This window comes from Desmodus rotundus, chromosome 6, assembly GCF_022682495.2.
Source record: "Desmodus rotundus isolate HL8 chromosome 6, HLdesRot8A.1, whole genome shotgun sequence".
Taxonomy (NCBI): Eukaryota; Metazoa; Chordata; class Mammalia; order Chiroptera; family Phyllostomidae; genus Desmodus; species Desmodus rotundus.
This window is the reverse complement of record NC_071392.1, coordinates 70,409,101-70,433,332: the sequence shown is the minus strand read 5'-3', so window position 1 is coordinate 70,433,332 and position 24,232 is coordinate 70,409,101. Positions and strand designations below refer to the sequence as shown.

General features: G+C 37.5%; 1 protein-coding gene and 1 pseudogene across 3 annotated transcripts in view; one reads left to right on the top strand and one right to left on the bottom strand.

Moving 5' to 3' along the window:
* Window positions 1–24,232, top strand: part of SLC13A1 (solute carrier family 13 member 1) — a 112,859-nt gene that overhangs the window by 38,826 nt on the left and 49,801 nt on the right. For all 3 annotated transcript variants that reach the window (XM_045191194.3, XM_045191196.3, XM_045191195.3), the window contains 4 exons: window positions 8,396–8,532; window positions 11,023–11,210; window positions 11,784–11,841; window positions 11,920–11,968. In XM_045191194.3, the coding sequence (XP_045047129.2) occupies window positions 8,396–8,532; window positions 11,023–11,210; window positions 11,784–11,841; window positions 11,920–11,968 (432 nt within the window). The remainder of the gene's footprint in view (window positions 1–8,395; window positions 8,533–11,022; window positions 11,211–11,783; window positions 11,842–11,919; window positions 11,969–24,232) is intronic.
* On the bottom strand, window positions 1,020–1,944 carry LOC112299804 (protein N-terminal asparagine amidohydrolase pseudogene; annotated as a pseudogene).

Sequence of the window (24,232 nt, the reverse complement as noted above, 5' to 3'; positions counted from 1 at the left end):
AACATTTCACTGCTTAGATAGAAGCAAGATTAACTGGAATCATGGGGCATTTACATAGCAAGCAGGTTGGAGGGAGATAGGAGGAAAAGGGTACCTAGGAAGGCCTGGCTTTGTAGAAACTGTGAAAGAAATAGCTCTGCCTCTTTTCAGGATGTGGAGGCTCCCCACAAGAGCCAGCAAAATTCTAGGCACCAATGACAGTTGTGTTACTCAGGCTGCTGATAGCTGTCCAAGAGTCCTTTACTCCCAATATGTCAGCCTCAGAATAAATTAATAGTTGCAGAATCTTAGATTTGGAAGGGAATTTTTCTGACTCATTCTACTCCAGCCAAGGATTCCCCTCCACAATACCTCTTACAAGTGAGATGACTCAGGAAGTCCTTAAAGGCTTCCTCTGTGTAGGCCTAGTACACCTCACAAGGAAATCCATACCATTTTTGAATCATTTTAACACCTAAGTGACTCAACTATATTGAACCAAAGTCTGAAACTCAGTCACTTTGACTCTAAACTTTTCTCTGACAGCAAAGATTCCACAAATTAAACCTCATCTTTCTTTCACTTGATAGTGTTGCTTAGATTTGAAAATATATATAATCTCCTCTTCAAGTCTTCCCACCTCCAGCCTTTATGGTTTCCAGACCCCAATTCCATTCCTTTACTCTATCACCCGAACTTCCATCATCACCACCATCTTCTGTCTCTTACTGAAACTACCTCTGGTTTGTCAATGACACTTAAGGTCTTAATAGTTAATAAATGCAATGTCTTTCACATAGTAAGCACTCAATATACATTAGTCAATTTTAGTATTATTATTATTTGTACACCAACAAAAGTGAATAGATCACTGTAGAAATATTTTTGGTTTTTTCTTTGCCAAAATAAGATTTTATTTTGAAAGTCATTTGAAAGACACTAAGACTCAATGGATGTATATTCCAAATTCATATTCTATCCAACCCCTTACAATGGTCTTTGTCATGGCAAAAAGTTGCTTTCTTTGGCAATTCCTATTTTTAGCTTCCTGGAGAAAGGATTTTTCCCCATAAGCCATTTTCACTTTTTTTTTCTTGTAGAGTTAAACTCTATTTCCATGATATAGCATATTTGTTGGAGATTTTTTTTTTAAACATCAGGAAGATCTAGAATGCTCCACAAAGTGAGGGCTCTCAGCTAGAGGTGAACTGGAAAAGTTCCCTAGTATTTGCTTATCATCTTGCTGTACAGAAATCCACATGTGGAAGTGGCATGCAGGAGTTCAGTCCTACACAAATTTGTGTCTTTGCATCGTGAATAATAATCATTGGTCCTCTTGTTAATGCTCTCACATAGTACACAGCCCCTCTCTGACCCCAATCTTGGAAGAAGGCTCTATAAATCTCTACATTATAATGTTGATAGCAATGCCATAAATTATTGGAAAGTGGTTTTCATTTTCTTCCAGGTCATTTAATTCTGTCACACATAATCTCATTAAGTGAGTGTCATCTTCTTGTCTGTGAAATTCACTAAGAAGTTGATGAGTAAGTTTTTGTGACAACTGCCAGTCCTCACTGAAGCCGCCCATGAGATGCATGTCCAGCCTTGCACACTGAGCGTGGTTGGAAAGGGATTTTATGGAGTTCGTGATTCAGGGGACTGCAGCTTTGGTGTAGGTTCCATCACAACATGTCAAAGAGACAGCCCCATTATCTGTGTGCCTCAAGACCACAAAGTGACAAGTGGTGGCATCATTAGAACCCAGAATGGAGATGCAGCCATCCTATGGGGAGGTCACACTGCAAGCTCTCTTTGCTGAACATAAAGAAGGCCCTGGGGTTCCACTCATTGAAAAGACTGACCTCTGAGAAGTCTGGCTCTTTCCTCCAGAAGTGGGTGGGCTTGGATGAGGTCCCCAGCTGATGCAGCTGCCCCATTGGCCCAGGGAGGGTGCCTCCCCATGGGGCTGACCACTGCCCCCCTCTAGAAACATTCTGATTGTTGCAAAGCCAAAGTGAATTTATCATCTCCCCTCAGGTATTTCAGCCTAAATTCATTTTAAACTTTGTAATTTTTTTCTCCTCTTAAGCTTAACTGGAACTTGAAACAAATCAAAGTCCTTAGGACTTTGGAGAAAGTGGAGAAAACTGTTTTTTAGTCTTGTGATCCTCTGTCCAGACAGGGCAACTGACCTTTTACTCAGAAATAGCTGACCCAAGCTACAAGGAAAGGGCTAGAGATTTAGTCAGAAGACTGAAGCTTAAAACCAGATATTCACCAGTAACTACTTGTAGGATCCTGATCATGTCCCTTAAAAACTCTTTGTTTCTCATCTGTAAATGGGGAAAGATAATGCCACACAATCCAATGGTTATAGTACTCAAATCAAATCATATATATAAAACAATAGTGCAAATTAAGTATCAAGTATTCTTATGCATTTTAATATCCACAGTTAAAGTCTGTTTGATAGTATTAAACTATCATTCTAGCCTATGGCAGCATTTTGGAATCTCAAGTCTTATCACTGGAGAGAATAATATGTCTATAACATCCTTATCTAGGTTCAGAGCCCTACACAGCGATCTTTTTAGCCACCATAGTTTCAACTTTACTTTGCCTACTTATCAAGCCTATGCTGAATACCTGTATTTTACAGATCCCATTGCTGTATAGAAGAATCTCAGGAAGTATTCAATTTCTCTCATTGGTTAAATAAAATTTGAAATGCTAAATATTTAGTGTGCCCAATTAGATAATCCCAGAATAGTTTTATTGTTATTATTATTAAAAACACATGCATATATACATTTTAGACTTATAAATGTGAAGATACACACATGTACCATAAAATATTATATTACATGTTTTACTCAGTCATTTAATAAATATTTATGTGCTAGGACTCTGCCAGGCATTTCAGAATACATCAATGAATAAAAACAAATTTAAAAAATCCCTGTCTTTCTAGGACAAATGAGACAACCAACAATATGCCTTAATGAATAGATAAATTACTTAGGGAGCTAGAATGTAATTGGGGCTATGAAAAATATGCAACAGGAGAATGAAGATTAGGAGAGGGTTGCAGTTTTTTTTAATATTTTATTTTTAGACAGAGGGGAAGGGAGTGAGAAAGAGAGGGAGAGAAACATCAATGTGGGGTTGCCTCTCACACAACCCCCATCAGGGACCTGGCCCACAACCCAGGCATGTGCCCCGACTGGGAATCAAACCAGTGACCCTTTGCTTCACAGGCTGGTGCTCAATCCACTGAACCACACCAGCCAGGGCTGCAATTTTAAATAGAATGAGCAGAGTAGACCTCAGTGAGGTGTCCACACATACATGAAGATTTACAGGAAATGAAGAAGTGAGCCATTTGCAAATGTGGGGAATAACCATTGCTGAAGGGGAAATGCCCAGTGGAAAGATCTTAGTTAAGGCACGTATATGTCTGCAGTGTGACTGAGCAGAGTGAGTGAAGGAGAGAATGATAGAAGATTATATCGGGGAGATAATGTGAACAGAAACTGAACCACGTAGAGCCAAACTGGCCACAATAAGGTTTTAATTCTGAATGAAGTTAGACACTGTAAAGAGCTTGGAGTAGCAGGGTGATATGATTGATTTGATTTGACTTTTACTCTAAAAGGATAACATGGGCTGATATGTTGAGAAGGTAGAAAGGAAACTACCACCTAATAGGTTTTTGCAATAATCCAGGTGAGAGGCAATGGTAATTTAGACCAGGGATAGTAATAAGGATGTTGAATGTATTATTTTTATTGACATATTTTATCAATAATTTCCTGAATGATTTGATATGGCATATGAAAGAAGGGAAGGAATCTAAGAGCCTGACCTGCCAACTGGAGAAATGTTGTTGCCATCAATTGGAATAAAGACTATGAACAAAATAGGCTTGTTGCAGGGGAGAGACTGACACCTGGAGTTCAGTGTTGGACATTAAGTTTGAATGACCTCTTTTAAATCTAAGTGAGGTCATTGAGTAGGCAGTTGGAAACAAATGAGTCTGGAGTTCAGGAGACAGAACTGAGCTGGAAATATAGATTTGAGAGTCCTCACCACATAGATGGTGTTTAAAGCCCTCAGATTGAATGAGATCATTTAGGGAGTGAGTGAAGAGAGAAAAGTAAAGAGGACCAACTGAGCTACAGCATTAAGAGAGTGGTGAGAAGAGAGAGTGCTAGCAAAGACTGAGAACGATAGGTTATTGAAGTAGGAGAAAGACCACAAGAGTGTGGGGTTCTGAAGTGTGAGTGAAGCAGGTGTTTTAAGAATGAGGCAATGATCCAATATGTCAAATCTTCTAATAGGTCAATTAATGTGAAAACTGGAGTTTGACCACTGGATTCATCAACACAAGTAAATATTCACTTAAATATATTATCAAAATATAGGCTTTATAATCATACACATTAGAACTGAAAAAGTACTCAAAACGTATCATTTATTTCACAAACTTGATGTGAAGTATTGACTTGCATGGGTAAGTATACTGACTTGTAGGAGGGTTGCTGAACTGGTATAAGTTACATAATTAAGAGAGAACCCAGGTGCTCACATCACAAAAGCCCCCCTTTTTTATGAAATCCCATTTGAAACAGAAATATAACTCTTGATGTTGCAAATGGACTTCAAATTTCATTAGGAATTTTATTTGACATTCCAATTTTGCCTTGAAAATAGTTATATTTATCAGTGTCATTCACAAACCAATCTCACCTTCTCTTATTACCTCTTATACACTTAGAATATAAACACACACATCTGCCTGTGGCTAATGTCCTTCAAATATATTAACTCTGAAGGAAAACAAAGAATGGGTAATACAATGAAAAACAGAGAATGAAAAAATCCTTTCTTCGGTTTAACAACTAATTTCATTTAGACAGTTGGGCTGCAGGCCATAATTTATTTACATATTCAATTACAGAATTGACAAACCATGAGTCTGAGGATGACTGTGACCCAATTTTTAAAGTAAAGTTTTATTGGACATGCACCCACCCATGGTCATTCATTTGCACATTATCTTTGGCTACTTTTGTGCTACAAAGACAGGTTAAGTAGTTATGAAAGAAATCATAAGGGTCACAAAGTCTAAAATATTTACCATCTAATTCTTTGTAGACAAAACCTTTCAACTGCTGGTATAATCTAAAGAGATTATAAAAAGCAAATCTCATGGTCCTGGACCTCTTTCTGTGTTTACTCACTTTCTAATAATGACTTGCTTATATGTGTTCCTTTGTGTTTTTAAAGTAATACTGCATTTGTCCTCTCATTTGAGTATAGAGTATTGTTAAGATAGGATCAGTGGGGCTTAGTTCAATGAGCAAAACTGCAAAAGAAACAAGGGAAGAAGAAAGCTCCAATATCTATTTATCTTACAATTATCAAATCAAATATTAGGTCCTGTAAGACTTGACAAATTCCTTTGGGAAAAGTGGCCACTTACTCTTTGAAACCTCAACTATACTTTGAAGATGTAGCTCTTGTGCACCTGTGATAATTGTCGTGTTCTTTGTTAACTTGTTTTTTCCTCACCTAATAGCCTATAAACTCCTTGAGTTTAGACTAATTAATTCAACATCTGTTGAGTGCCAATATGTGCCAGGTATGTGTTAAGTCCATAAAATAGTGATCAATAAGACACATCTGTGGCTTCAAAAATATGTCTAGTCAAGGGAAAGGGAGGGTTAAGTAAAGAAATGATCTCTATATAGATTAAGATGTGCTATAACAAAAGCAAGTACCATCCTACCTGTTCTGGGGTGTTCAAGGAAGGCATCTTGGAAGAACTGATATCTGAGTTCATTCATGAAAGAAGATGGGAGGTAACCAAGGTGAGAGAAAGGAATCATTCCAGTTAAATGACAAGCAGGTATTAAAGCATCTCTGTGTTTGGGGACCGGACACATAGGAAGAAGTTGGTGGAGCTGAAAGACTAAGTTGGAGAGATGAAATAGAATTAAATGATGAAGAGTCTTGTAGTCATGTTGAGAAGATTAGATTTGGTCTTAAAAGACATGGGGTTCACTGAAGAAATATAGGAAGGACAATTATGTGATCATATTTACACTTCAGAAAAATGACTATGACAATTATAAGGGGTGGATTAGAAAAGGACAGACCATACAGTAACCATATGAGAAATGATGAAGAGCTTAATGAAGGTAGTAATGTACAAAGAGAAAAAAGTGGAAACATTGAAAAGATTTGAAGGAACTAGAAATAATAGGATTTGGTGACTAATACACATATCCTGAAAGTTGAAAACAGAGCCATGGCTGACCCTCAGGTTCTGGCTTGAGAAGCTGAGTAGATGAAAATTTCAATCACCATAAAAAGGGGTATGGTGAGTTTTTAGATATTTGTGGGAAATTCAAATGGACTGGGTGTAAAGATTTTAGTGGTTCAGCATTCATTCAACAAATGTGTATTGAATGCCTACTGGGTGCCAGACATTACTTTAGTCACATGGAGATAGAAATTGAAATCATAAGATTCAGCCATTGGTGTGTAAAACAAGAGGACTACAGACCCTGTCGAATATCAGCTTTTAAGAAAAGGGCAAAAGAGAAGTAATTTTCTAAGAAGGCCAAGAAGAAAAATTCAGAGAGGCAGGGATAGAACTGGGGAGAAAAAAATAGTCTGAAAGCACTAGTAGATTAATAAATTGAAAAAATACTTATACCTACAGTAAAGGTTGAGGGAGTTAGGAAGATAGAATTTGGGGAAGAGTGTAGGCAATTGGGACTCAAGAGCTCAGTGACCATAGCTTATTTATTAATTCTCTTCCTCCTTCTCTCATTTATTCAATACTACTTACTGAGCTCCTACTCCATGGCAGGACTGTGCTAGGTGCCAAATATACAATGGCTAGTAAAACAGAAGGTGTAGTGGAATAGAGAAGACATGTAACAAGCAGGTAAACAAACAGTATTTACACAATGTGATGTGCTAGGAAGAAAATAAACAGGGCTCTGCAATACAGTAAAATAGTAGGGTCTATTTAGAAAAATTTGATATTTGAGTATTGAAGAGGTGTGAAGAAGGAAAACTGTCAGACATTGATACTTATATCCCCTGCTTATGTAACAGTTTTGACACATAGTGGATGTTTATTCAATGTAGAGTAATTAATAAATGAAATAAGGAAATTTATGTAATTATTTATTTTCTATTGTGCAATTACTACAAAATGTAAAGAGATAAATATAAACTTTGAAAAGCATGATAAATTAACTTTTTTATACAACATAAAGATGTCCACTTGTTCACTTCTACACAAGGCTAATTTTCAATTTTTATTTTTATTTTAAATGAAACCAAGCTTAGTAAGCTGTATTAAAAATGCAGATGCACTTTAAAATAACAAAATCATCATGAAAGGTAGTTGTCCTATTTCTCTATGTTTTCATAATATTAGAATAGTTTTGTTATAACTCTTCCATTCTTTACTAGATATTATTTGATTTTTTAAAAGAGATAACTTCTCTTACAATCCTTTTATTTCAGCACAGCCTTGTGATTTGTTCGGTTTAGCCAAGCAATTCCTAGAGTCAGTTTCCTCAGTATCTGTCCCATGAGGTACTTCACGTAAAAATTGAAAAATAAGATTTCTATGATTAGATAAGTTTGAAAAATATGAAATATATGGAATCTCACACTTTGAGAGTGACAATATTTGTTCATATTTAAAGATTTTGAGGAGGCCTATAGGAAAGAATATTCTAGTATTTCAGAATTCTGTTTTCTAAACTTATTTGACCACAAAATCTTTTTTTTTTTGAGAAAAAATATTATGTACCTGGCATACTTCAGAGCATAGTTTGGTAAATACTGGTGCAAATGGTTGCCCTAATTGTCTGTAAATTCTACTAAACCGTAATGATGTTAACTAAAAATGGCTTAAAATGTTGACTCCATTCAAGGTTATTTATTTTGTAGTAAATAATTTTGAAGTTGAAACTGTTTAAAATACAAATGGAAATGAAGATATTGGTGAGTTGAAAGCTTGACTCAGAATTTTCCCAAATCACAGTCATTGACATTTTATGATAGGAGCATAAACCAATTGACCTAGTTTACAGATGGAGAAATTAAGGCATAGAAGTCCTTTGTCTGATGTTACTCAGATACTTAAAAGTCTGGATACCTGGAAACTCTTTTTTCTGTATATTTTCCCTTAACACTACTATTTCTGGGTAGGATATAGACCAAATTTAAATATGTAGTCAGACACATCTACATTTCTCTCAACAAAGTGGGAAGATTACTTAGTTGAATATCAGAATTAAGAGCAATGAAATAATGTCCTTCTTGTGTAATGTTATTTTTTCTCCACCAACCTAAATAATCATGGGTTTAATTGTAATTTCAGGTAGTATCTTCTTATTTCCAAGATTTTCACCTACTGCTAATTGGAGTCATCTGTTTAGCAACATCAATAGAAAAATGGAATTTGCACAAAAGGATTGCTCTGAAAATGGTGATGATGGTGGGTGTGAAGCCAGAGTGGTAAGCACTGCATTTACTGTTCCAGGTTTATATTCTGAACAGATAATTTTTTTGCAGAGCAAATAACCAAAAAATGTAATGCATATCCTGGCAATAGTTTGTATTGCAGCATAATTCATGACTTTTTTTCCCTGAAAATATGAAAGTAATATAAAGTGTACTTGAGCTGTAGAAGGAAAAACCTTTCCCTTCACTGAAGGTCTAATTACAGGGAGATTGCACACAACTCTCTCACCGTTTATGCCCTTAGGAGTCAAAGCTGAGAGAAACCTTGAGCCTCAACAGACAGGATTGATAGACTTCAGAGTAGATTTCATATTGTTTATTTGGGTGATTGCATATTCAAGAGCATTTTTAATCACAGGGTGAGTGTTAGGAACCAAAGACAAAGATGTTACCAACAAAATACAAATATGTGCAGAAAAATTCCATGGTAAACATTTTTCTTTTTAAATGAACTGTTGCAAAGTGAAAAAATCAATTAAGAAACTCCATCTATAGAATGTAAAATTACTCATTTGATTTGCCCCACCGAAATGAATTTTTCCATTAAATTAATTGGCTATTTTAGTTTTAATTGCAGCTCTTAAGAATGTAGATATAAGCTAAAAATTCTTTCCAGTGTCAAAATAATTTGCATAATGGGACTATGTTGTAAAGCCTTAGGTGGTTCTTCCCTTCTCATCTTTCTTTGAAAATAAGAGAATTCTTTTGAATTCTGTTGTATAATTTATCCTAGGGTATAACCACATCTGTGTTTATCAGTTATGTAACAAATTGTTTTGTTAAGCCCTGGCTGGTGTGGCTCAGTGGATTGAGTGCCAGCCTGTGAACCAAAGGGTCAACAGTTTGGTTCCCAGTCAGGGCACATGCCTGGGTTGCAGGCCAGGTCTCCGGTGGGGGTGCGCAAGAGGCAACCGCACATTGATGTTTCTCTGCCTCTCTTCTCTCTAAAAATAAATAAATAAAATCTTTAAAAAATTGTTTTGCTTAAATACAAAGAAATTAAATAACTCAGATGAAACAAATTTTTAAAAAATATTTACTTAAAGAATTTTGTAGCATATATGTATATATTAAGGACATTTTACTTCTTAAGAGTGAAATAGTGTTCCATGCTTCTTGAGGTGCTATAGAGAAGTGTCTGTATTCCTTGACATTCTGCTCACTGAGCCCAGGGGATGGGGTAGTTCACTACACAGTGGAGCAAGAGTCCCATTCCTCATGCCACTAAATGACTTTTCAGTTTAAGGCTTTTTTAAAAAAAGTCACACAGAAACCTTAACTGATCCCAACCTTTTTTTAAATTGAAAACTGTGTGTCTTGCCAATGAATTATGTTAAAAGTGTTACTAGTTTTCTTTTTTTTTAATTGAATTTATTGGTGGTGACATTGGTTAATAAAATTATACAGATTTTAGGTGTATAATTCCATAACACATTATCTGTATATTATATTGTATAATCACCACACCAAGTCAAGTCTCCTTCCATCACCATTTATCCCCCCATATCCTCTTCTTGTTTTCTTTTTATTGAGAATAATTTATTGTTTATACAGAATTTTTTAAAGTTTTCTTTTATTTTACACACAGAAAATAGTCACCTTACTGAAGTTGAAACTTACAGTGTAAAATTTTTCTGGTAGATCTATTTTTAAAGGGAATCAGAATTTAATAAATGGTTCATTATGGAAAGATGTGCTTCTGAGAGATTTTCTGGGACTTCCAACTCAAAACAGATCACGTTTTATCTCGGTGATTTTGAAAGCTTATAGACATGGCTTAAAATCCCATAGCTTTAGGTATGTTATTTTTAAGGGAGAAGAACTACTGTATTTTTAAAAGAAGATAATTTTTCTTCTTAAATTCCAGTTCCTGATAACTGGTAGGAATGTCAGATTCAGGAGAGCATAAATAATAGAATCTACAGAAAATTCTGAAGCCTCACTTTTGCCATTGATTTTAACCATTTCTTTCCCCCACCACATATTAAACCCAAGTGGTGAACAAGTAAAAGGCAGATTTATAAAAATTAATCTCTCTCCTTGCCTTATACCTTCTTGGCAACATACTAATAAACAGAGTTGTGACCAAAAGATAAAAGAAATAATAAAGTATCCTAAATTCAAAAGTTGATTGCAGTTTATCTTACTAGGATTTGAAGGTATGTGTCATTTGTAAAAGGGCATTTAAATATTGGTGTAATATTAGAAGCTATTATACTATCTAGCACCTTGCAGTCTGATTATGCATTTAATTGTTATTCTGTTTTGGAAGAGAAGACTTTTATGGTTTCTTGGGAGACAAACATGTAAGAACTCCACTCTTACCTCTGCCACTTTGATTTCTACTGCCTTGACTGTTCCCAGAGTTTGTCGTCTGGGAGGAAAAAATGAATTCCCAACTTATGAACAACATCCTTTACAATTAAATAATACAGAGTTAGTTAACCTAGGAGCACAGCTCACATTAAAGTCCTCTCATTTCAGGCTGACATTGGGCTTCATGTGCAGTACTGCCTTCCTATCTATGTGGCTTAGCAACACCTCAACTGCTGCCATGGTGATGCCCATCGTGGAGGCTGTGCTGCGGCAGATCATTGATGCTGAAGCAATGGTGGAGGACAGTCAGATGACTTATGTCAGTGGATCAACCAATGATGGACTGGAAATGGATGGTATCACACGTAGCTATGGCCACAGGGGTTCCAGTCACATGGGCAATAGACATAAACTCAAGGATTCTGGGTTATATTTTGAATTAATTGTCCATACACGCATGATGTGAATTTAACCTTCCTCTTTCTGTATTTGTTTATACAAGGGAATTATGTTACCTGTATATTTACCTTAATTAATGATTGAATTTGCAGTCTCCAGCCAAAGAAAGCATTCCCCTTCCATCCTGCAGCCTGTCTAATAGAATGCTCTCTCTCATCTTTATCAGTAGCCCTCCAGGTTACTCTTCGTACTGAAATTATTTTCCTGCATAATATGGGAAATCCGTAATTCCTACATTCTATTTGCAAACAGCATCTCATTTTAATAAAATGCTCTGATGCGGTGAAAAATGTTGGGGGATATATGTGTTCATAAAATACATTGTTAGGATGAATATTATGGCAGCACAATTAAATTTGTTTATTTTCACTTTCTAGTAATGCTTCCATCTTGCTCTCTCTGTCTCTCTCTCTCACACACACTGATAATCCTTCATTTAAGTTATTTCTCTTTTATTTAATATTTTCTAGAATGTGTTGATGGACATGAAACAAATGAGAAGAAAGAGGAAACAAAACCAGTTCCAGGGTAAATATTGACATTTTGATTAGGATTTTCCAAATTACATTTTAATAATATTATAAACTGGGTCAATTTATTTTTCAGACACAGTAATGATGCAGAGAAAATTTCAAGCAACATAGATTTGGAAAAGGTACATTAAATTTTATATTTTCTAAATAATTATACATGAAATTATATTAGATCTATAGTTAGATATGCATACATTTTAAAAACTCTTACTTGCTTCCTTGTCTTTAAAGTACTTCGCTTGCCTATGTCAAACCACAGTGTAATGGTTTTCTTTCTTTCTTTTTTTTATTTATTGACCTTTAGAGAGAGAGAGAGGTATGGAGGGAAGGTGGGAGGGAGAGAGACAAAGAAACCAATTTGTTGTTCCACTTATCTATGCATTCATTGGTAGCTCCTTGTATGTGACTGCAAACCTGCAACCTTGGTGTATCAGGAGGATACTCTAATCAACTGAGCTGCCCAGCCAGGGCCTGCAATGGTTTTCTTTTTCTTAACCTCTAAATACTTCAGTGTGTGTGTTTTAAAATTAATGGCATTCTCTTAAATAACCACCATGCAAATGTGTCAAAATCAGGAAGTTAACATTGATAAAACATTGTTATCAACCCACAGACCTTATTCAGATGTCCCCTACTGCCCTACTTGTCCTCTGTAGTAAGAAGCGTTCAGGTTCAGGATCCAATCCATGATCGCCTGTTGCGTTTCCGTCGTCATGTCTCTTCACCCTTCCTTCACCCGGATCAGTCTTCATCTGTTTTTCTTTGTTCTTCTCCACTTTGGCATCTTGAAGAGATGGGGCCAGTTACTTTGCCGAATGTCCCTCGATTTGGGTTCCTCTGATACTTCATTAGATTCAGGTCATGTTTATGTGTCAGGAATATCCCAGAAGTAACACTGTTTTTCACATGGATCCTAGCAGGTGGCAGGCAATTGTGACTTGTTCCGTGTTGGTGATGTTAACTTTGATCAACAAGTTCTGGATATGTTCTCCAAGTTTCCAATTTTCTCCTTTGTAATTAATAGCAAATCTGTGGGGAGATTATTTGAAGCTGGGTGAGTACCCTATTCCTTATAGTAATGGATGGCTCTTGCCTGAATCAAGTTACTATAATGATTGCCAGATGATGATTTTTTTAGCTCTGTCATTCCTTCTACATTTATTACCATAGGGTCTTTCTTTTTCCCTTATTTATTTGCTTCTGTCAATGGACAAATGGATTTTTATTTTATTCAATGGATTTTAATCCATTACTATCATTACTTAACTTTGATGCTCAAATGGTCCCCAGTTTGGTCAGTAGGAGCTTCTCCAAGCTGGCTACTGTGCCTGTCACTCTTACTTGCACACAAGAGGTCCAGGCTTACTCTCCGAGCCCCAGCCCAGACTCAGCCATTTTGCTAAGGGTCCCTGGTTCTTTTCAGTGGGTTGTGATATTAGAACCCAACATCTGGAAACTAGGCGTGCCCATTGTCACTGAAGTATCATTGCTCATGTCTTTTCAGCGGACAGACTGGGGAAAATAACCATTTCATATCATTCTTGCTTTTCACCATTTTATTGGTGTTACTTCTACCAGACCCTGTATTTACTCCTTTGCTCATTTCTACAATACACATAAACTTGCTTCAGAATTGCTATACCCATACCACTTTTAACAATAAACCTACTAACCTATTAAGCCAAATGTTAGTTTTCTTCACAGTTCTCTTGATCCTTTTATCTTCAGATTGAGGGTAATGAAAGTACTGTAGCTAAAAGTTATTTGGATTCTTTCCCTTTTTTCTTTAATATGGTTGTTACCATTTGACATCTAGGTAAGTTTATTTGTTTCCAACTTTGAAGTTAAAAGAATCTTTGTTGATTTAACTTTTGGCATTTTAATTATGATGTGTCTTGGTGTATCTTCTGTCCATCTTGTTTGGGACTCTCTGTGCTTCCTAAACCTGCATGTCTGTTGCTTTCACCAGGTTGGGGAAGTTTTCAGCCATTATTTTTTTTTAATAGGATTTCTGCCTGTCTCTCTCTTCTCTTTCTAGGACCTCTGTGGTTCCATTGTTGGTACACTTGATGTTGTCCCAGAGGTCCCTTAAAACATGCTCATTTAAAAAATTCTTTTTTCTTTTTGCAGTTCTGGTTGGATGATTTCCAACGCCTTGTCTCACAGATCACTGACTCATTGTGCATCAGCTCATCTGATGCTGACTCCCTCTAGTGTGTTTTTCACTTGAGTTATTGTACTCTTCACTTCTGACTAGTTATTTTTTATGATTTCTATCTCTTTATTAAAATTCTCACTGAGTTCATCTATTTTTCTCTGAGGCTTATTGGATATCCTTATAATAAGGGTTTTGAACCCTTTATCTGATAGGTTTCTTATCTGTTTCATTAGTTATTTTTATGCGGTTTTGTCCTGGTCTTTCATTTGGAACATATTTTCTGCTCATTTTGGCCCTCTGTGTTCAATTAATTAGGTAAAACAGCAATCTCTCTTGATCTCGAAGGAGTGGCCCTCTGTAGGACCAACCCCTTTGTACACTGCACAAGCCAGGTGTCTTTGGCAGGCAAGCTGGAGCTGGAGCATTTGTGGGTCAAAGGAAATTGGGGAGCAAGCTTTACTTGGGCTTTGAGCTGTAGCTGGAATGTACATGGGACAAGGAAAGTCCAGGGACAAGCTGCATGGGACACCTTGGCAGGCCAAGTAGAGTTGTAGCTGAAGTAGGGTCAGGATTCAGGGAGCCTGGGGGCAAGCCACACTGTGGCCAGGAGCTGAAGTTGGCAGGTCTGCAGGAAGTCCTGGAGACAAACTGCACCTGGGATGGAGCTGGAGCTAGTTCAGGTGTGAAGCTAAGGAGAGTCCCTGAAGCAAGTTGCTCCTGCTGGAAGCTAGAGCTGGAGAAAGCCACAGAGAGACTGGGAACAAGCCACACCTTGGTGGGGAGCTGTAGCTAGGGCTGGTGCGAAGCTGAGGAGTCCTGGGAGCAAGCAGTACCTGGGCAGCCTTGGCAGGCCAGCTGGAACCTGGAGCCGGAGCAGGCTACAGGAGACCCAGAGATAAGCGGTAGATTTGCCTTCGACCTGGGGCCTGGGAACACAGGGACAGTATGGGCCTGCAGCTAAAGCCCCTGGATCAAGCTCCTGCCCTTGCCCTCAAGGGGGAAGGGGAGGGCCACAAATGGTGTTCTGGTGCTTCCCACCCACAGGAGAGTTCCATAGCTCCTCTTCCATTGGCAGATGCTCTGTGGTTAGTAAATGGATTTTCTTTGTGTATAGCCTAGGTGTCGTTTAAACCACTGTGTTTTTCTGGTGTGCCCCAGTGCAGATAAGTCTGTGTGGGACCTTCCAGGATCCCTCTGGACTGCAGGGCAGTGTGTTAGGTGGGGTGTCCACAATGTAGTGTCTGTGGCTCTCCTACCTGGTTCTGTATGCTCTCTCTCCTGTTTCTTGTACAGAAACTGTTCAGTCAGCTTTCAGTGCTTCTCCAGGGGGAACTGCTCTGTCTGTAGGTGTAAATTTGATGTGTTCCTGGGAGGAGGTTACACTGCCATCTTGGAAGCCCCTGGTTGAGTAAGCCTTCATGGATAGACCAAAGTCAATAGCCTGATAGAAAATATATTATGCTCTGAAAGTTAGCATCTTTGTTTTCTTTTACTAAGTTCTTGGTGATAGTATTTAGCATATGTAGCTTAAAGAACTGTAATTTCTGTCTTAGAATAATATTTCATTTTTTTATTAAAACCTTGCTGGCCTGATAGCTTGATTTTCATTAGAAGTGTCTTCATTTCTTCCTGCTTATGAATTTAGGGCAACTCCAGTTGTCTTTAGTGTCCCTATTGCCACTAAAAAATTCAGTGCAGAATTCATGAGTTGCTACTGTCAAATACAGATGGAAAAGTTGCTATAGCCCTTCTAGTTATCAAAGGACTTAAGGAGACTCTTGTAAACTAACCCACAGAATTTATTGAGTAAATCTGTATAAACATACTATACTAGGTTGTTTTGGCAACAATATATCTCAAGACCACTGAAAAATAATCCTGCATAGAAACAGTCCTAAGGTAACTATGGCATTAAGAATAGGAGAGTGGAGCTATGTTCCTTCCTCAGTCTGCAGTGCATTCCATCAACTGAACAGGGAAAAGAAAGCCCTCTTTATTATTTACAGAAATCTTCAAGGAAAGAGTGATTTCTCTGTCAAGAGAAAACAAATGCAAATATATATATTTAAAGCCATTGGTTATGATGTACACTGAGGGTTTTAAAGATGGGAATTGAATATATGTTTATGAAAACATTAGCATCTTTACGGATAGAAGTAATTGTTCCAAAACAGAAAATTAACAGTATGCCAGGTAGATTGCAGAAGAATACATTACCAATGGGCTTTTAAAACTGTTATGAAAATTGGAAAGCCTAAACAGAAAGAACATACTTGTACTCTGTAACTTTCTGTAGTCATGTTTAGAAATTGCATTTTCTGGCATGGTGCCTAAATTTTGAGTTAAGTCTCTTCAAGCTGCTTTGATGGCCAACAATGTCCTGGGCATTGTAGGCAGGTCTGTTGATGGAAAGACCTGCTCCTTACTATAAGCATCTCTAGTGGATTAGTCTAGTGGAGAATATTGACTTTAAAAAAGTGTGACATAAATACCACAACAAAATCATGTGCAGAGGCCAAACCTTCCAGAAACCAGTGCAACTGGCTCAGTCTGGGCTTATTGCAGTGGGGAATACGAGGTGAGGAGAGCTGAGTCTGAAAGGAAGGCAGTCAGAGGAGTGTGTGGTCAGAGGAGGGCAAACGCCACGCTTGCGGGAGCGGGTCCAGGTGGTTCACCATTCACCCCCCTGGCACATCCCATTGCCTGACACAGATAAGGTATTCGATAGGTGTTTGTCTTTATTAATTAATGAATGAGTGAAAAAGGAAGATGTATTCTCTTCAGAGAATACAATGAAATCAAGGACCCAAATATGGAGAGAACAGGACTTTTTTGGGGGAAACATCTCCAGTATAGGTGCTAGGGATGTGTGTTGTGGTAAGTGAAATGTCTGAATAGGTTGGGTCAAGTTAAAAATAGCTATTTGTAACATGAAAAGTTTAGCTTATCTTAGGGGGAATATACAGCTTTGAAGCTGGGGGCAGCCGTGTAAGTTCTGCCCTTTGAGAAGCTCACTGTGGACAACACGGTGATGGGGGAGGGTTTGGACCTGAGTGGACTTTTTGATTGATCAGACTTTGGAGATGAGCAAAAGAGAAGTACAGAAGATACCTCAGCTGCAGTGAGCAGAGTAGAGGTCGTTGGTGGTGCCACTGATTGAGATGGAGAGCACAGAGGGAGGAATACGTCTTTAATAGAGAAAAGTAAGATAATTTGGGTGTACTTTAGGCAATAAAGATTGAGATCTGAGTCTAGGAGAGGAGAATAAGGCCTTTGAACAGTGACTCTATGGTCTTTCTAGAACCCAATGCATAAAAATTCAGCTTTATGTAAAAAAAAAAAAAATTAAGGGACAACTTTTAGCTCTACAAAATGTTCTTTATAAGAACTATCATGAAAGCATTTTCCATATTGCACATTTAAGATATGTTTTGATTTTTAACAATTATAAACCTCTTGTTAGGAATGAACATGTTATATGGTTTGCGTTATGATTATAATAAATTATACCTGTTCTCACAGGTTTTTGCAGTAGGTAATTTAACCCAAAATGATTATGCAGAAAAATCCATATCTGTTTCACGAAGCTATAAGAGAAAAGAATATCTACATTTAAAATATTTTGTTCTGTTTTCTTCTTGAAGTAAATGGAATATTCTATTGAATGGAAATAAATGCTTTGTGGTTTGGGTTTGTATTTGAACTATAAGTCTAATAAGGATTTAAATATTACTACTTCTGAGCAGGAATGGTTTCAAATAAATTTCAAAACAAAAAATGAAGGAGTTAGATTTGTTGGTATTTTACCTTATTTTCATGTTCCTACTAAAAAATGGGTTTGATTTCTAATGAAAATTACTACAATTTCATACATTTGAATCACTGTTTGCTTAGTAAAAAATTGTTTTTCCTAAATTTAATTAAAATATTTTTGCTAATACAATTAAATCAATCCAAGATGATCAATAAGCTTACTTCATCTTTTAGAATTATATGCTTACTTCATTTTTGAAAATTATACAGTATATTTCACTCTAAAGGCAATAACTTACACAATGATTTACATAAAGTTAGGTGTATAGCAAGCAGAAAGTTCCCAACAGTAGGAAAAAATTAAGAATTATCACCAAATAAGTTCTAAGTTTAGTGACAACAGTAACATTGAATAAGAAACATGCATGTAACACTTGCTCAGATGCTAGTTTTCCGGAGGCCTGCACTGACCGCCCACGCTCGCTGTAGGCAGTGCAGCCTTCCTCCTATTCCCTCTAAACTGACCCCCTTTTTCCAGAGCATGTATTTCTTTTTTACAAACTACCTAATTTACGTAACTTTTATTCATTCTTTTATTCTGCTTTTTCCACTAAAATCATTGTCTATTTGTTTCCTTGTACCTCAAACACCTACTTAACTGCCATAGAGTAAGCATTTAGGGAATATTTGCTGAGTGAATGAATAAGTTCAGTAACATGTTTCTTAAATAATTACAATTAGATTAAACTACTCATTCTCAATATAAACTAATGATAGAAGATGCAAGGTGATAAAGGTTGAAAGATAAAATCATAAATTAGATTAATATCACCTTTTTACAGCTTTATTGAGATATTATTGACGCATAGCATTGTGTAAGTTTAAGGTGCATAACATGTTGATTTGATACACTTATATACTGCAAAATGATTGTCATCATAGTGTTAACACCTCCATCATGTTACATAATTAATTGTGTGTGTGTTTTGAAAACACTCAAAATCTACCACATTTTCTGGAGTATAAGACGCACTTTTCCCCCCTAAATTTGGGGAGGGGAAATGGGGGTGCATCTTATAGTCCAAATGTAGCTTACCTTGCTCACTGGGGGGAGGGGGGGCGGCGGTGGATCAGCGTCACAGGAGGCAGGAGCAGGACCACATTTTTTGCTTCAAATTTTTTTTCCTATTTTCCTCCTCTAAAACATAGGTGCGTCTTATGGTCCAGTGCATCTTATAGTCCAAAAAATACAGTATTCTCCTTAAAACTTTCAAGTATCTAAGTATTATTATATTGTTGTACATTAGATCCTCAGAGCTTACTCCTCTAATAACGGTAAGTTGTACCCTCCTGTCCCCATTTCTCCCATTCCCGGCCCCTGGTAACTATCACTCTACTCTGTTTCTGTGAGTTTGGCTGTTTATAGATTCCACATATAAACTGTCTGGATGTTCTATGTTTTTTTTCTAGCTGCTATTGATGTATTGAGTTCTTTACATATTTTGGATATTACCCCATTGATGCCTTATCAGATATATGATTTGCAAATATTTTCTCCCATTCCATAGCTTGCCTTGTCATTTTGGCGATGGTTTCTTTTGCTGTGCAGAAGTCTTTTACTTGATGTGGTCTCAAATGAAAGGATTTAGGCAATTAGGACTTATTGGCTAAATAATAGCCAGTAGCCAATATATAGGACTTATAATAGGACAAGCTTTTATGCTTGTGTTTTTGGTGTCATATCAAAAAAAATCGTTGTTGCTTCTGGCCAAGATGGAGGTGTAGGTAGACACACTGTGCCTCCTCGCACAACCAAAAGAAGGACAACAACAATTTAAAAACAAAAAACAACCAGAACTGATAGAAAATCGAACTGCATGGAAGTCCAACAACCATGGAGATAAAGAAGAAACATTCATCCAGACCAGTAGGAGGGGCGGAGACGGGCAGATGGGACAGAAAGGACTCACAGCAAGGCAGCAGCTGGCGGACCCAGCAAGGTGGCGGATTGTGGAATGGGGCAGGCAGTGCGACAGCTAGCAGACCCCATGGCCCCACATCTGCGCATAGATAAACTGGGAGGAATGGCAGGGGAGCGAAAAAGACCACACAACCCAGGGCTCCAGGGAGGGAAAATAAAGCCTCAAACCTCTGATTGCAAACACCCGTGGAGGTTGAGGCGGCAGTGGGAGAAACTCCCAGCCTCACAGGAGAGGTCGTTGGAGAGATCTACAGGGGCCTAGAGCATGCACAAGCCCACCCACTTGGGAACCAGCACTAGAGGGGCCCAGTTTGATTGTGGGTAGTGGAGGGAGTGACTGAAATCCGGCAGAGAGAAGAGCAAGCCTATTGCTCCCTCTTGGCCTCTCCCCCACATACAGTGTCACAGCGCAGCGACCAGCATTACCCTGCCCTGGTGAACACCTAAGGCTCTGCCCCTTTACTTAACAGGCACGCCAAAACAAAACAAAAAAATGGCCCAAATGAAAGAACAGATCAAAACTCCAGAAATAATACAACTAAGCAACGAAGAGATAGCCAACCTATCAGTCGCACAGTTCAAAACACTGGTAATCAGGAAGCTCACAGAATTGGTTGAATTTGGTTGCAAATTAGACGAAAAAATGAAGGCTATGCTAAGAGAAACAAAGGAAAATGTACAGGGAACCAAGAGTGATGGGAAGGAAACTGGGACTCAAATCAACGGTCTGGAAAGAAGGAAGAAAGAAACATCTGACCGGAAAAGAGAGAAGAAACAAGAATTCAAAAAAATGAGGAGAGGCTTAGGAACCTCCAGGACATCTTTCAATGTTCCAACATCCAAATTATAGGGGGAGGGGGGTACGAGAAGGAGAAGAGGAAGAACAAAAAATTGAAAACTTATTTGAACGAATAATGAAGGAGAACTTCCCCAATCTGGCTAAGGAAATAGACTTCCAGGAAGTCCAGAAAGCTCACAGAGTCCCAAAGAAGTTGGACCCAAGGAAGCACACACCAAGGCACATCATAATTACATTAGCCAAGATTAAGCAGAAGGAGAGAATCTTCGAAGCAGCAAGAGAAAAGGACACAGTTACCTACAAAGGAGTTCCCATAAGACTGTCAGCTGATTTCTCCAAAGAGACCTTATAGGCAAGAAGGGGCTGGCAAGAAATATTCAAAGTCAAGAAAGGCAAGGACCTACATCCTACATTGCTCTATCAAGCAGAGCTGTCATTTACAATGGAAGGGCAGATAAAGTGCTTCTCAGATAAGGTCAAGTTAAAGAAGTTCATCATCATCAAGCCCTTATTATATGAAATGTTAAAGGGAGTTACCTAAGAAAAAGAAGATAAAAAATATGAACAGTAAAAATGACAGCAAACTCACAGTTATAAACAACCACACCTAAAACCAAAACAAAAGAAAACTAAGCAAACAACTAGAACAGAAACAGAACCACAGAAATGGAGATCACATGAAGGGTTATCAACAGGGGAGTGGGAGGGGGAGAGAGGGGGGAAGGTACAGAGAATAAGTAGCATAAATGGTAGGTAGAAAATCGACAGGGGGAGGGTAAGAATAGTATAGGAAATGTAGAAGCCAAGGAACTTACAAGTATGACCCATGGACATGAACTATGGGGGGGGGGAATGTGGGAGGGAGGGGTTGGGCAGGATGGAATGGAGTGAAGGGGGGGAAATGGGACAACTGTAATAGCATAATCAATAAATATATTAAATAAATAAATAAGTAAATCCTTGTTCTCATATTTTCTTATAGCAGTTTTATGGTTTCAGTTCTTACATTTAAGTCTGTAATCCATTTCAAGTTAATTTTTGTGAGTGGTGTAAGATAAGGGTCCAATTTCCTTCTGCATGTGGATATCTACTTTTCCTGCTACCATTTATGGAAGATACCATCTTTTCCCTATTGAGTATTCTTGGCTCACTTGGCAAACATTAGTTGACTATATATGTGATGGTTTATTTCTAGGCTCTCAATTCTGTTTCATTGATCTATGTGTCTATATTTATGCCGATACCAACCTATTTTGATTATTATAGCTTTTTAGTATAGTTTGAAATCAGAAAGTGTGATATCTCCATCTTTGCTCTTTCTCAAGATTGCTTTGGTTATTCGAGGAGATTAATTTTATTTTTGATGGAAAGGAAATAAGGACTTGGAACTGAAATTTATCAGCCCTAAAATTCTTGTTACTACAACTACAAAATTCTGTTATAGAGAATAATGAAGATAATATTGCCATTGCCACTGCTGCTGGTGATAATTATATGTTGGTTTTGAAGATGATGAATATTTATTAGTTCCTCAGCTTCCAGGAACTGATTAAGGAGTACTCATATCTAGGTCAGATTCCTATGCTGCGTACTTAGAAAAAGATGTGTCCCTGACTCACCAAGTTCCCATGGCCCAAACATTAGCGGAGTTCTTCACTTGTGCCCAGAATGAAAGTGGTTGGTAGGTATGTAGCCCATAGATCCTGCATTACTCCAAAAGTAGCTGAAATGTTTTTAGAAATGAAAAGGAAGAAGAAAGAAGGCCCAAAAAGGAAATGGACAGTGCGAGGGGCCAACCATTTGTCAGGTTCCGGTGAGGGATCCAGGAGGCCAATCACCACATGTTGTTTCCATGAGAAATGAGTTCCAGGTATCCAAACCTTAATTTTTACATACCAACAGAAGAACCAAGTGGCTAGATTTTCCTCTTTCTTATAATCACTGGTATTATTCAGAGGGACACTCCAGATTTTTTACACTAGCTTAATTTCTAAACTTCTAGCCATCTTCAAATGAAAGAAATTGGAAAATCAATATGCTTTTATATTTTATTTTTTAAAAGCTTTTATTTTTTTGTTGTTGAAGATTTCTTTCACAATGATGTGTGAGAGAAACATCGATTTATTGCCTCTCACACATGCCCAACCTGGGACCCAGGATGCAACCCAGGAATATGCTCTGACCAGAATTCGAAGTGGTGACTTTTTGCTTTGCAGGAGGACACCCAACCCACTGAGCCACACTGGTCAGGACTAGAGTGCTTTTAATAAAAGGTCTGAGATTATTGTTTTTCATTCATCTTACATCATTCTTAGTTCCCCAAAGGGAAAAGTTCAAAGGAAAAATTTCCTTGAGCCGATTGAATCTTGCTTTTAATTAGGTATTGTTTAGTTTGGGGATGAAAATTCTTATTTAAAAACCAGATCTTATAAGATAGCAGCACTCTTAAATATTCTTTAAGAATTCAAAGAACCATATAACAGTAATAAGCATGGTTCATGATATCAGAGACAAAGGGCATCAGTTCTTCCAAGTGAGGCAATACCAATTCTAGAATATCTAGGTCCTAGATTAAATATGAAAAAGGTATTTTAGGTCAGACTAGGCAGGCACTCCAGACAAAAGTTGGTTCTCCTTGATTACTCTTTCCTTCTCCTAGACTGTTATTGCTGCTCAGTCCTCACCTGACACATCCTAGGTATCTCCTTTTACTCACCCAGCTGATCCCTATGATGTATAGAGAGATGAGAGAGAGAGAGAGAGAGACACTACCACACATTCTTTAGGAGTCACAGCAGCAGAAAAAAGACAAGAGATAACAAATGTTGGTGAGGATGTGGAGAAAGCAGAATCCGTGTAAATTGATGCAGCCACTATGGAAAACACTATGGAGGTTCCTCAAAACATTAAAAATAAAACTGCCATATGAGCCAGCAATCCCACTTTTAGGTATTTATCCAAATAAATTAAATCACTGTTTCAAAGAGATATCGTCTTTCCCATGGTCCTTGTAACATTATTCACACTAGCCAAGATATGGGTACAACCTAAGTGTTCATCAGCAGATGGATAGATAAAACGTTGTGTTATGCATATACAAGGGGATATTATTCAGCCATGAGAAAGAAGGAAATTCAGTCATTTGTGACAAGATGGGTAAACCTTTAAAACATTATTCTAAGTGACATAAGCCAGAGAAAGACAATTAATGCATGGTATCGTTTATATGTGTAATGTTAAAAAAAAAAAAAGGGAAAACTCATAATAACAAGTAGAAAAGTTGTTGCCAGGGCCTGGTGGGTAGAGTAAAAAGGCAGAGGTTCATAAGAGGAGGGTACAAGGTTTTGGCTTTAAGATAAATAAGGTCTGAGCATCTAACGTCAAATGTGGTGACCATAGTTGATAACACTGTTGTATGTTTGAGATGGGTGAGGGGAGCGGTACTTGAATGTCTCACCAATAAAAAGAAAAGAAATGTGAGGTGATGGTTTTATTGGCTAGATGAAGGTAATCATTTAACGTATACCTGAGGCAGATCTCTATGATGTTAACTTTAAATACCTTGCAATTTCATTTGTCAATTATACCTGACATTATTATAATGTTGAAATAAATCGTGAGATATTTAAAGTGTACATCATGATGATTTGATGTAAGTATTCATGATAAAAGGATCCCTCTCCCCATGTAGGTGA